The following is a 12,326-nucleotide window of genomic DNA, read 5'->3' on the forward strand; positions in this document are numbered from 1 at the left end:
TTAACAAATATTATTATTTTATTATGATTATCACCCACTGGGTTTCTCTGATCTGCTGTCTCTTTATAAGGGAAAATCTGGGAACTGGGTGATGAGGTCTTCCCTGGGGTTGGAACCCTGGATCTCCCTTCCCAAACCAGTACAGCTGGGACACAATGTCTGAGAGGCCTGGCTCTCCCCACAAAGCTGACTCAAAGCAGGGGCTGCAGAGGAACCGGTTCCCCTTCCCCGGAATCCCCTTCAGCCCGCTGGGAAGGGCCCAGGCAAGAGTCTCTCCCTAAAGTGGGGTTGACCTGAAGAGGGAAAAGGTCAGGATGGGAGGGAAAATCTAGAGACAAATGAGATGCACAACGAGAAGGAAGAGACCAAAATCGAACAGGCATTGGTGAGAGACCAAAAAGGAGAAAAATTCAGGAGAAGAAACACCCAGGAGAACCAGTCATCAGGAAAAATGAAAGGATGCAAAGGAGAGAACAGCAACAGGTAAAGGAAAGAACCACCTTAGGACTAGGTTTTTTTTTTTTTAATGGCATTTATTAAGTGCTTACTATATACAAAGCACTGTTCTAAGGTTGGGTAGAGAGTGGAAAGGTAGGTTTTTCTGAATTTTAGAATCATTTCTTGATCCTCAATATTGTGGACAACATGGGCTAATGCAGAAGCAGGGGTGTGGAAGTTGGGAGCCCTGGGTTTTAATCCTAGCTTTGCCTTGGTCTTGCTGGGTGATCTCAGGTGGTCCCTTAAGCTCTCTGCACCATTTTTCTCCTTTGTAAAATAGGCTCAATAACTGCCTTTCCCTCCCTCACAAGGATATGAGGATAAAATGATACCACGGGAAGGTGCTTTGGGAAAATTCAAGTGCCTTTCGGAGTCAAGGTGTTATTGATCTCCCTACCTTGAAGGCAGACTAGCCCCACTCTCTGGTAGCCTCATGACCACCAGAAGCAGTGTGATCTAGGGGATAGAGCATGACCCTGGAAGTCAGAACAACCTGGGTTCTAATCCTGACTGTGCCACTTGTCTGCTGTATGATCCTGGGCACGTTGCTTAACTTCTCTGTGCCTCAGTTACTTCATCTGTAAAATGAGGATCAAGACTGAGTCCCAAGTGGGACGGGGCTCTGTTCAACTCGATTTGCTTCTAACCACCGCAGTACTTAGTATAGTATAGAGAAGCAGCTTGGCTCAGTGGAAAGAGCATGGGCTTTGGAGTCAGAGGTCATGGGTTCAAGTCCCAGCTCCGCCAGCTGTCAGCTGTGTGACTTCGGGCAAGTCATTTAACTTCTCTGGGCCTCAGTTACCTCATCTGTAAAATGGGGATTAAGACTGTGAGCCCCCCGTGGGACAACCTGATCACCCTGTAACCTCCCCAGAGCTTAGAACAATGCTTTGCACATAGTAAGTGCTTAATAAATACCATCATTATTATTATTATTATAGTGCCCGCCACATAGTAAGCGCTTAATGCCACTATTATTATTATTACTATTATTACCTGATTTACAATCCCTGAACTTTGCCCAAAGAAAAGGGCTGTTGGCTGATATCTTCATCTGCGTGGTCACTGGGAAGTTAAGAACTAGGGGAAGGAGAGTCTTGTAAGGAAGTCAGGAGAATGAAGAAGCAATGTTCTGCTAAAGCGTTTGGTATATTGTTGTGTTGAACTCTCCCAAATGCCTAGTACAGTGCTCTGCACACATAAGTGTTCAATAAATATGATTAATTGATTGCTACCTGGGTTTCCAAGCAGAATTCCTAATTTAACGCTGAAGGACTGGTAAACCAACACAGCCTTCAGGTCCTTCCTTTTTCACTGTAATGCCTGAGCCACCCGAAACCAATGTGGCAGCGTGGCTCAGTGGAAAGAGCCCGGGCTTTGGAGTCAGAAGTCATGGATTCAAATTCCAGCTCTGCCAATTGTCAGCTGTGTGACTTTGGGCAAGTCACTTAACTTCTCTGTGCCTCAGTTACCTCATCTGTAAAATGGAGATTAAGACTGTGAACCCCATGTGGGACAACCTGATCACCTTGTAACCTCCCCAGCGCTTAGAACAGTGCTTTGCACATAGTAAGCGCTTAATAAATGCCATCACTATTATTATTATAATGTGACAACGGCAGCTTGATCTTTCTCTTTTCCTTTTTGCCCAGGAACTGCTTTCCCAAACAGACGGCAGCCCAGGTGACGCTCAAAGCCATCTCGGCCCACTTCGACGACTCCAGCTCTTCGTCGCTGAAGAACGTTTACTTCTTGCTCTTTGACAGCGAGAGCATTGGCATCTACGTGCAAGAAATGGCCAAGCTTGACACCAAGTAGACCAAGCAGCCAAATCAGCTTTATTTTTCAACCAGAGTTTGAACAGGATTGACAATAGAGCGAGAGTAGGTCTTATTTTTGGAAGGCGCGAGCACTAAAGCGGTCCGATTTAGTGGAGCGAAGAGAGGTAGGGCTGAGGCTGTGAAAAATGTCCACCTTTGTGAAAGGCGCCCTCTCCCTTTTCTACCACCTTAAGAATTAATTAGCCAGCTCCCTGCAAGAATTTGTTTTAAAACGTGTTTCCTTCTTGCTATTTTAGAACTTTTGAAAGGACAAACCTCATTTTAGATTTGTAGCATTGACCTTTTGCACAAAAAAAAATTTCAAAATTCTTAAATCCTTTGTTCCTCTTTCTTTTCCGAGAGGGGAGGGCGTAGCGTGATTTTTTTTGGTTGGCTTGTTCGTTGTCTAGTCTGTGTTGGAGGAAGACTCAGAGACATTTCACTTGGTGCTTTTCTCAAATATGTTTACCCCATAATAATCTCTGTAACTTCTGAAAGTGTTTCTCTTTGGGTTTGTTTGTTTTTTAAGGAAAAAGAAAAAGGAAAAAAAAGCTCAGCGTACTTCTTACCTCAAACTCAACTTCATTGCAACACCCATCTTCCACTGTGGGCAGACATGGTTCTGCAGTGGGATGTTGAAGGTACAGCCATAGCCTGGCCCCCGGGGGAAGAGGGAGAGTGGTGGTGCCACAGTGGTGCTTCAGGCAGGTGGGTCTTTGGGCTGGGCATCTTAGGGAAACAGTTCCATTTAGGGATTCAGGCTTGTCTTTCCCTCTACTAAGCCTCAAGTGAAGTAACAGGAGTGTTAGCACCTGAGAGGGTTGGGGATGGGGGGGAAGAGACAAAGAGGTGAGAGAGAAAGAGAGAGGGGGAAGAGAGATAGAAGAGACAGAGACAGAGGGGAGAGAAAGGGAGGGGAGAGAAGGATAGGGAGTGAAATGAGGGGAGAGAGGAGAGAGGGAGAGGGGAGAGGGGAGAGAGAAAGAGGGAGAGGGGAGAGAAAGAGAGGGAGAGGGGAGAGAGAGAGGGAGAGGGGAGAGAGAAAGAGAGGGAGAGGGGAGAGAGAAAGAGAGGGAGAGGGGAGAGAGAAAGAGAGGGAGAGGGGAGAGAGAAAGAGAGGGAGAGGGGAGAGAGAAAGAGGGAGAGGGGAGAGAAAAAGAGAGGGAGAGGGGAGAGAGAAAGAGAGGGAGAGGGGAGAGAAAGAGAGGGAGAGGAGAGAGAAAGAGAATGAACCTGCAAATTGTCTGGCCCTCATCTACATGTGGCAGAGTTACAGGGGGTCAAGTCTTTAGGGCTAGGATGAGAGTTCAGGTAAGTTTCATGAAGTGGAATGAAGTAACACAAGACAAAATTGCCTCACAGCATTTATGGGATTGCCACTCCACCCTCCATTTTGTTTCTCCCACCTCCTGGTTTGTCCCTGGCCCTCACTCTTCTGCCCAGAGGAGAGATGGAAGGGAAGAGGCAGGCAGAGGGGGCAGCCGCCTATAGTCCAAGAGGAGAAACTGGTGAGGGAGGGGCAGCTGCCTATCTGCAGTAGAGGCCTGCACTTTACCCAACTCAAGACCACATGAAGCACTACCCAGGGGTAAGTGGATTTTCTCAGCAGTCAAGAGGCAGGTAAGGTTGAGCGGGGAAATCTGAGACGCTAAGAGATAATCCTCAAGTAGGTCTCTGCTCTGAGAGTATTTCTCCTTTACAGAGCTGGGCTGCAGAGAGCCAAGTTGAGCAACTCTCTCCATGGTAAATCCAGATCTGCAGCCCCAAGCCAAGCAAGAGGGCAGGAAGCAATTATATGGATGTAGGCATAGGCAACATTTTGGGCCTGAATTTCAGGTAAAAGCCATGGATGTACTGCAGCTGGGTAACCCTTACCTAGAGTGGATCCACACTATCACAGTTTGGATGGATAACGGATAATTTCAAACTTAAGCAGCAGCATGGCCTAGTGGAAAGAGCATGGCTCAGAGTCAAAAGGAGTTAGGTTCTCATCCCAGCTAGGTCACTTGTCTGTGTTACTTTGAGCAATTCACTTAAGTTCTTTGTGACTCAGGTACCTCATCTGTAAAATGGGGATTAAGACCGTGAGCCCTATGTGGACTGTGGTCTGTATCCACCTTGACTGTCTTATATCTGTTCCAGCACTTAGTACAGTGCCTGGCACAAAGTAAGTGCTTAACAAATGCCATAAAAAATGATATTTCTTCAACCAGAATATGTGATGAAGTCATAAATACAAATCTACTTGATTCAATAATGTAATTTACAATAAATTGCACACTTAGTAGAGTGCCTGGCACATAGTAAGTGCTTAACAAATACCATAAAAAATAACCTTTCTTCAACCAGAATATGTGATGAAGTCATAAATGCAAATCTACTTGATTCAATAATGTAGTTTACAATAAATTGCACTACGGGTCCTTGCCAGAGAAAAATGACTTAATTGCTAAAGTTGGACTGATCATACTACAGCTAAAAATTGCAGTCTCTGATATAGTACTGGTCAGCATTGAATTGTGACTAGTAAATTCCACAGCCTAAGCAGGCTTTAGGTAAGAAAAACCTCGGTCCCTCTAATTGCTCAAGGGAATCGTTCAAGTGTGGTTCATGTCCCCAGGGGAATGAACAGTATAGTTTGGTTTGCAGCTCAGGAGCTGATCGCTGGGGAATTTACAGATAGCCATTGCTGAAGACACTGGTATACAAGGGCAGTTTGCTAGTAAGTACTTCAGCTGGTCATTAATCATAATTTTGGGTTTTGGTAAGTGCTGTGGGCCAAGCACTGTACTAAGTACGGAGGTAGATAAGATAATCAGGTCCCACATGGTGTTCACAGTATAAGGAGGAGAGAGAACAGGTATTGAATCCCCATTTTGCAGATGAGGAAACAGGCACAGAAGTTAAGTGACTTCGCCGAGGTCCCACAGCAGAGCTTGGGATTCCCAGGCCTGGGTTCCTTCCACCAAGAACTCACTGCTTCTCGGTAGGCCACAAAAGTTAAGACAGGGTTTTGTGAACAGCTTGGGTTCAGGTCCCATCCTAACATCTGGAATGAAACTCACCCCCAAGATGATAATTACTGATTCTGTCTCTGTGTTTAAGAGTCTAAGCTTATTAACGGGGAAGGGGTGGGGAGAGTTTTGTTCCTGAGGTGTTCATACACCTCCAAACTGCTACCATTGTCCTCCAGCATAATGTCCCTTCCTGGTAGACTCGGAGCAGAGAGACAATGTCCCATTCTGCTCCAAACAGCCCCTCGGGATTGGCAGGGCCTCTTTCCCAGGTGGGTGAAGCGGGAGAAGGAAGAAGGGGGTGTCCCAGAATTACTGAGGTTGTTGAGCAATCACTCCACCCTGCCTTCATTTTCTCCCCTTTTCCTCTCTCCTCCCAAACTTTAGAGAGACAGGACTACCCCAAAGTGACTAGGGTCAAGAGAGAATCTTCACCTCCCATAGCTTCAAGACTGACTTTACATTGGGATTAATCATCTAGTGAATATTTTTTTATTCCATCTTCACCCATTTTCACAGTTTGGTTCTGGATAAAGGGGACCAGCTGGCGGCTGTTTTAGCTGCACCCTGGACTCACTGGCCGTGGCATCGTTCCTATGGAAAGAAGTGTTCCCTATCGTTATTTTATCCATCAGAGAAGCAGCATGGCCTAGTGGGTAGAGCACGGGCATGGGAGTCGGAAGGTCATGGGTTCTAATCCCTGCTCTGCCGTTTGTCTGCTGTGTGACTTTAGGCAAGTCACTTAAATTCTCTGTGCCTCAGTTCCCTCATCTGTAAAATGGGGACAGGGGCTGTGTCCAACCCGATTACCTTGTATCTACCCCAGCGCTTAGAACAGTGCCTGGCACATAGTAAGCGCTTAATACCATAATTATTATTATTACATTCTTGCCCACCTCTTGACAATCCAGTACTCGATTTCTTTTGTTACTTTTTCTTCTGCCCCACTTCATTAGGGCGGAGTCTGCCCCATAGTTTTCCAGCTTGTAGAAATGAACAGGTCACGGCTCTTGGCCAACCTAACCATAAGTCGCCCGACGTAGAACCCACTGATCTGGCCCACGCCATCATTTCTACCCATGGACAGGAGGAAGGTCAGTGCTCCTAGAAGGGGGAGAAAGACACACCGATGATTGATTAGCATTCTTGGGCACCCACAGATCACTTCTCTGTGCTTATTCCTTATAGTGATAGAGCTACATACATACACACTCTTCATTCCCTCACCCCCTGTCTCAAATCATTGTGTTATCAATCCATTCATTCATTCAATCGTATTTATTGAGCACTTACTGTATGCAGAGCACTGTACTAAGCAATTGAAGTACAAGTCAGCAACATATAGAGACTTGTACTTCCCAATAATGGGCTCACAGTCTAGAAGGGGGAGACAGACAACAAAACAAAACATGTAGACAGTCCAAGGGAATGGCAAAACCATCCACTACCTTAAAATGTTCCCTTCCCTTCTCTCAGCTGACCCTCAAACTCATCACCTCTACAATCAGAAAATGAGGATGTTTGCATTTTGGGAAGTGGAGCAGGCTGACCCGCCGAAGATGCCAGTGAACTCCAATCTCTTCATAGGCCTGAGGGGACTAGTGCCTTGGCAGTTTCAGCTCTACAAGCGGGAAATACGTCATTCCTTTCTTCCTAAATAGTAGCTCTGCACCAAAACCCACCTTTTCTTCACATCACCGCTGGTTAGGAAGCTGGTTTTTTGGAAGCCCGGTTGACTACTATCAGAGGACAGATTCAGTGTAGCAGGTGGGGCGGCAGCAACAAGAGGAGGAACAGCAGTAAGGAGAAAAGTTGTTCTCACTGCCTCAAAAGGAACTGGTGGAGTGTGTGAGCCTTCCAAGGGGTCGAGGGTCCCAACAAGAAGCCTCCCGGCAATCAGAGGCAAGGCCCCTAGGAGTGACTGGCAACCTCTCACTCATCCAGTAGTCATTTCATCCACTCCCTTGGGGGAAGAAGTCTTGAGGCCTGAGGGCACCGTTTCTGAAAGGCTAGAAATCGTCTGTCTGGCCGAAAGCTAAGAATCATCCCAAAGGACACCAACTGAACGGAGGTATTTCTCAACTGAAGCTTATCGTGAAGGATCTTTCTTGGAGGGCAATCATTTAGCAAAGCCCAGTTTCTGTCAAGCTCCTATAATTCCTTAAATTCATCACAGATAAATAGGACAACAAGCATGACATTTACACAGAGTACTGTACCAGCTGGAGCTTTTACGTTAGTTGGAGAGAGGGGCAACTTAATGATGATGGCATTTACTAAGTGCTTACTATGTGCAAAGCACTGTTCTAAGCGCTGGGGAGATTACAAGGTGATCAGGTTGTCCCACGGGGAGCTCACAACCTTCATTCCCATTTTACAGATGAGAGAACTGAGGCCCAGAGAAGTTAAGTGACTTGCCCAAAGTCACACAGCTGACAATTGGCCGAGCCGGAATTCGAACCCATGAACTCTGACTCCAAAGCCCACGCTCTTTCCACTGAGCTGCGCTACTTTCCCCTATCCAAGTCATGAGGAAATCTTGTTGCAACTAAAGGGTTTACTGTAATATTGAATTCCTAGTGCACTGGGATTTCCCAGTGGTTAAGAAGGCCAAAGAGAACAGCGGTTAGCGTTTCAATTCCCGAACAAACTTGTCTTTCAGGAAGTCTGTCAAAATTGGACTGAAGGAGTACTAATAAAATGACCAGTTTCCAAGAGTAAAGATTAGTGGATCCTCTAAACAATTCACAGTAACTACAGTTTGGACCCGAAGAAAAAGAAACAAGGAAAATTTGGTATCACTTTGCCAAAAGGTAGAGAAGCAGCATGGCCTGGTGGATAAAGCACAGATTTGGGAGTTAGAAAGACCTGGGTTCTAAATCCAGCTCTGCCCCTTGTCTGCTCTATAACAATTTCTCTATGCCTCAGTTTCCTCATCCATAAAATGGAGATTACGACTATGAGCCCTACGTGGGACAGGTACTGTGTCTAACCTGATTACCCCAGGGCTTAGAACAGTGCCTGGCACATACTAAGCCCTTAAATACCATTTTAAAAAAAAGGTATAGGTAAGAGGAGTAAAGATGGTTCTAATCTCCCAAAGACTTGGAAATGAGACTAGAAATTAGCAGGTCACTTCCTCAGGACAGTACCACACTAGCAAGGCTCTTGCAGAAGGAAAGTACAGTGCATAGCACACCTAACTTCTCGGTGCCTCAGTTACCTCATCTGTAAAATGAGGATTAAGATTGTGAGCCCCACGTGGGACAACCTGATCACCTTGTCTCCCCCCAGCACTTAGTACAGGGCTTTCTAAGCCTGTAAGCGCTTAACAAATGCCATAGTAATTATTATTATTATTACTAAGCACTCGGGAGAGTACAATACAATGGAATTAGAAGACGTGTTCCCACTCCATGATGTGACTACTCAGTTCCATCCACTCAATCCACTTTAATCTGGTGCCTTGGCTCCGGAGCCTTTTCTTACCTGGCCGGTAGCTTTGGAGCGGCTTTTGTTTCATACTGTTGACAATGTTGGCCACCACAACATTGGCATGGAGGCCAGCATGATAGGCCATTTTGGGTTCCTTTACATCAGCACAGTCACCGATGGCATAGATCTGGTCGAACCCTTCCACCTGGAGATGCTCATTGACCCTCAGGGCCCCATTAGTTGCCAGTTTGTCCGCTGTTGGACAAAAATAAAAAAATACCTTAAAAATCTACCCATTTCCACACATAACTCAGACTGAACTCACCTAACTCTGATCAAGACCACCCCTGTCAACCACGCTTTCCGAAACCAACTGTCTCCCCACTAATTTGAGTGCCTTGCCTCTCTTCTCAGGAGAATAGTGAGCTACGTACTAAGCCAAGCGAATCGGATCCCCGAAGGATAGCTTTGATGAAAGAAGACAGTAGATTTTACAAGAATCTGATAAAACTGGCCACTTACGAAATTTTCTGAAAATGCTGTTAAGAAAAAGCTGACCCACAATAATCACTTAACTTCTCTATGCTTCAGTTCCCTCAGCTGTAAAATGGGGATTAAAGACTGTGAGACCCAGGTGGGACAACCTGATTACTCTGTATCTACTTCAGCGCTTAAAAAAGTGCTTGGCACATAGTAAGTGCTTAACAAATACCATCATTATTAAAAGGGCTCATGAGTTAGAATCACTGGGAATCATTTGGACCAACTCTGAGGTAATGCACCAATCATATTATATTGTACTCTCCTAAGCTCTGCACACAGCAAGCACTCAATAAATACAACTAAATTAATATTTACTGAGCACTTCTGTGTGCAGATCACTACACCAAGCCCTCGGGAGAGTAAAATCATCATCAACATCAATTGTATTTATTGAGCGCTTACTATGTGCAGAGCACTGTACTAAGCGCTTGGGAAGTACAAATTGGCAACATATAGAGACAGTCCCTACCCAACAGTGGGCTCACAGTCTAAAATGGTCTAGTTCTCCTTCTTCCTGCAGTATTCCTATTCGCAACTCAAATCTTTAAGTGAGAAGCTGTTGCTGCGTTCCTTTTAGGTCTGGATTTGCCTTCCCCATTAGAAAGGCCAAGAAACATATTTGAGAGATTCATTTTAGGGGGATGTTTGTCTAGAACATTCCACCCTAGTCTGGCCCAACCACAGTTTCCAGCGCCAGGCGGCCCATTACAGTAGCTGAAGCCAGAAGGCCCTAAATTTCCTAGCAGCAGCAAGAGGGAAGAAAGAAGTTTATTCTCTTCCTTCTACCAGACCACCAGAGAGCCAGCTATTTCTTTAAAAAGCCCGTGGGGTCTCGCTAACTGGTCAGGACAAGCTGTTCTCTGCTGTCACCGCAGCTTGGAAACAACTCTTGTTTAATTTGGGGCCTACTAGGTTTTCCCGCTTGCAGTAAGCTTCATCCAACCCTGGGGTTTGAACTTACAAAACGCACTGCTGTAGGCGGAGGAGTTGATCTTTATCCCCGTGCAGAGGATCACCAGGTTTGTGTCCACCTCCGTCCCCTTGTCAGTCTTCACTAGGATGTGCTCCTGGGATTCATTCAGAGGCAGCTGGTCCAGGTTACTGACTCGTTCGCCTGATGAAAAGAGCCGGAGGCAGGCGACAGGCCTCAGGGGGGGTTCTTACCCTCTACAGATCAAATCCATCAATAGCATTTACTGAACGCCTACTGTGAACAAAGATCTCAACCAACAGAATTAGTGGATATGATCCCTGCCCTCCTAGTGGGGGGGAAAATAGCACCTTCATCATCATCATCAGTATTTACCGAGCACTACCTGGGTACAGAGCACTGTACCAAGTGCTTGGGTGAGTACAATACAACAGAGTACAACAAGCTTACAGCTTAGAGGGGGTTAGGGGGTTTGCAGAATCAACTAAGAATTAATTCTCTCATTGATCATCTTGTCATATGCTATCGAGTCATCTCCAACCTATAGACACTTCATGGACACATTCATTCATTCATTCAATCGTATTTATTGAGCATTTACTGTGTGCAGAGCACTGTACTAAGCGCTTGGGTGAGTACAACAGAGTTGGTAGACATTTTCCCTGCCCACTAAAAGCTTACAGTCTAGAGGGGGTTAGGGGGTTTGCAGAATCAACTGGGAATTAATTCACTCATTGATCATCTTGTCACATGCTATCAAGTCATCTGCGACCTATAGACACTTCATGGACACACTCATTCATTCAATCGTATTTATAGAGCGCTTACTGTGTGCAGAGCACTGTACTAAGCGCTTGGGAAGTACAAGTCGGCAACATATAGAGACGGTCCCTACCCAACTATGGGCTCTCTCCCAGAACACCGCACCTCCATCTGCAATCGTTCTGGTAGTAGATCCAAAAAGTTTTCTTGGTAAAAATACGGAAGTGATTTACCACGACGTTCTTCCATGCCGTAAACTTAAGTCTCCACTCTCAACTCTCTCCCAACTGCTGCCCAGCACAGGTGAGTTTTGACTTGTAGCAGATGGCCTTCCACTCGCTAGCCACTGCCCAGGCTAGGAATGGAAAGGGTATGCCTCTCTTCCATAGCTGAGACTCATACGGGAAACTCTCCAAGCGCGGTCCTCAGAGGGGAGATTTAGCCACACTAAATTGGCCTGTGCCCATTGCCCTCCGGATAAGGGGAAACTAAGCTGGGCCTAATTGCCTAGAGGGCAGGGGAGAATGGAAGACACACCCCTCTAGACCCTGTTCTTGGTAAGCCGTACTCCCTGCCATTGGAAGCTACACCATTGCTGTATTGGCTCTGGCAGCAAGAAGCAGGGATAAAAATCAGCAGGTGGATCGATTTCCAGGCTGCAGGGTAGGAGCTGATGAGGCCCTAAATGAGCAGCTTCAATTTACTCTATTTCAAAACCCCCAAATCCTGCTCTTTCCCACAGTCTGAGATGCCGGTGGCGGCGAGGTTAGAAGCGAGTCTCTGGTCCAGTTTGGTTGAGAAATTCCAGAAGCCGCTTTGGAACTCCGGACTGCATCATGCAATATTCCCGCTCAGATTATATGTCTGCAAGGTCAGGTGGTCCTCCTTACCAGGAACTGATTACACAAGCATAAACCTAAGAAGGCCACAAGTTTGATTCGCAATGAAATATCCTGGTGGGTTCCTTGATCCGTGTAATAATAATAATGATGATGATAGTATCTGTTAAGCACTTACTATGTGCCATGCACTGTTCTAAACGATAGGGCAAGGTAATCAGGTTGTCTCACGTGGGGCTCACAGTCTCAATCCCAATTTTCCAGATGAGGTAACAGGCACAGAGAAGTTAAGTGACTGTGCCAAAGTCCCACAACTGACAAGTGGCGGAGCCGGGATTAGAACCCATGACCTCTGACTCCCAAGTCGAAGCTCTTTCCACTAAACCACGCTGCTTCTCCTAAATGTAATATTTAGGGATTGGACAACCTAGCAAACTGGCCCATGGCCCCTTACCCTCCGAGCTTTTTAAATCCAGCTCTGCGT

General features: G+C 46.1%; 2 protein-coding genes across 4 annotated transcripts in view; one reads left to right on the forward strand and one right to left on the reverse strand.

The window, feature by feature from the left end:
• Window positions 1-3,072, forward strand: part of LOC119925875 (core histone macro-H2A.2) — a 29,962-nt gene extending 26,890 nt beyond the window's left edge. The window contains exon 8 of the mRNA XM_038744376.1: window positions 2,151-3,072. Within this exon, the coding sequence (XP_038600304.1) occupies window positions 2,151-2,316 (166 nt within the window). The 3' untranslated portion in view covers window positions 2,317-3,072. The remainder of the gene's footprint in view (window positions 1-2,150) is intronic.
• A 2,147-nt stretch (window positions 3,073-5,219) lies between these two features.
• Window positions 5,220-12,326, reverse strand: part of AIFM2 (apoptosis inducing factor mitochondria associated 2) — a 38,193-nt gene continuing 31,086 nt past the window's right edge. For 2 of the 3 annotated variants that reach the window (XM_038743902.1, XM_038743901.1), the window contains 3 exons: window positions 10,272-10,424; window positions 8,822-9,022; window positions 6,156-6,436 (listed from right to left, as the gene is read on the reverse strand). In XM_038743902.1, the coding sequence (XP_038599830.1) occupies window positions 6,285-6,436; window positions 8,822-9,022; window positions 10,272-10,424 (506 nt within the window). In that variant the 3' untranslated portion in view covers window positions 6,156-6,284. Of the gene's footprint in view, window positions 5,927-6,155; window positions 6,437-8,821; window positions 9,023-10,271; window positions 10,425-12,326 lie in introns of those variants that run through there. The other variant, XR_005449816.1, reaches the window with a different exon arrangement.

Source organism: Tachyglossus aculeatus, chromosome 3 (genome assembly GCF_015852505.1).
Source record: "Tachyglossus aculeatus isolate mTacAcu1 chromosome 3, mTacAcu1.pri, whole genome shotgun sequence".
In the NCBI taxonomy this organism is placed as follows: Eukaryota; Metazoa; Chordata; class Mammalia; order Monotremata; family Tachyglossidae; genus Tachyglossus; species Tachyglossus aculeatus.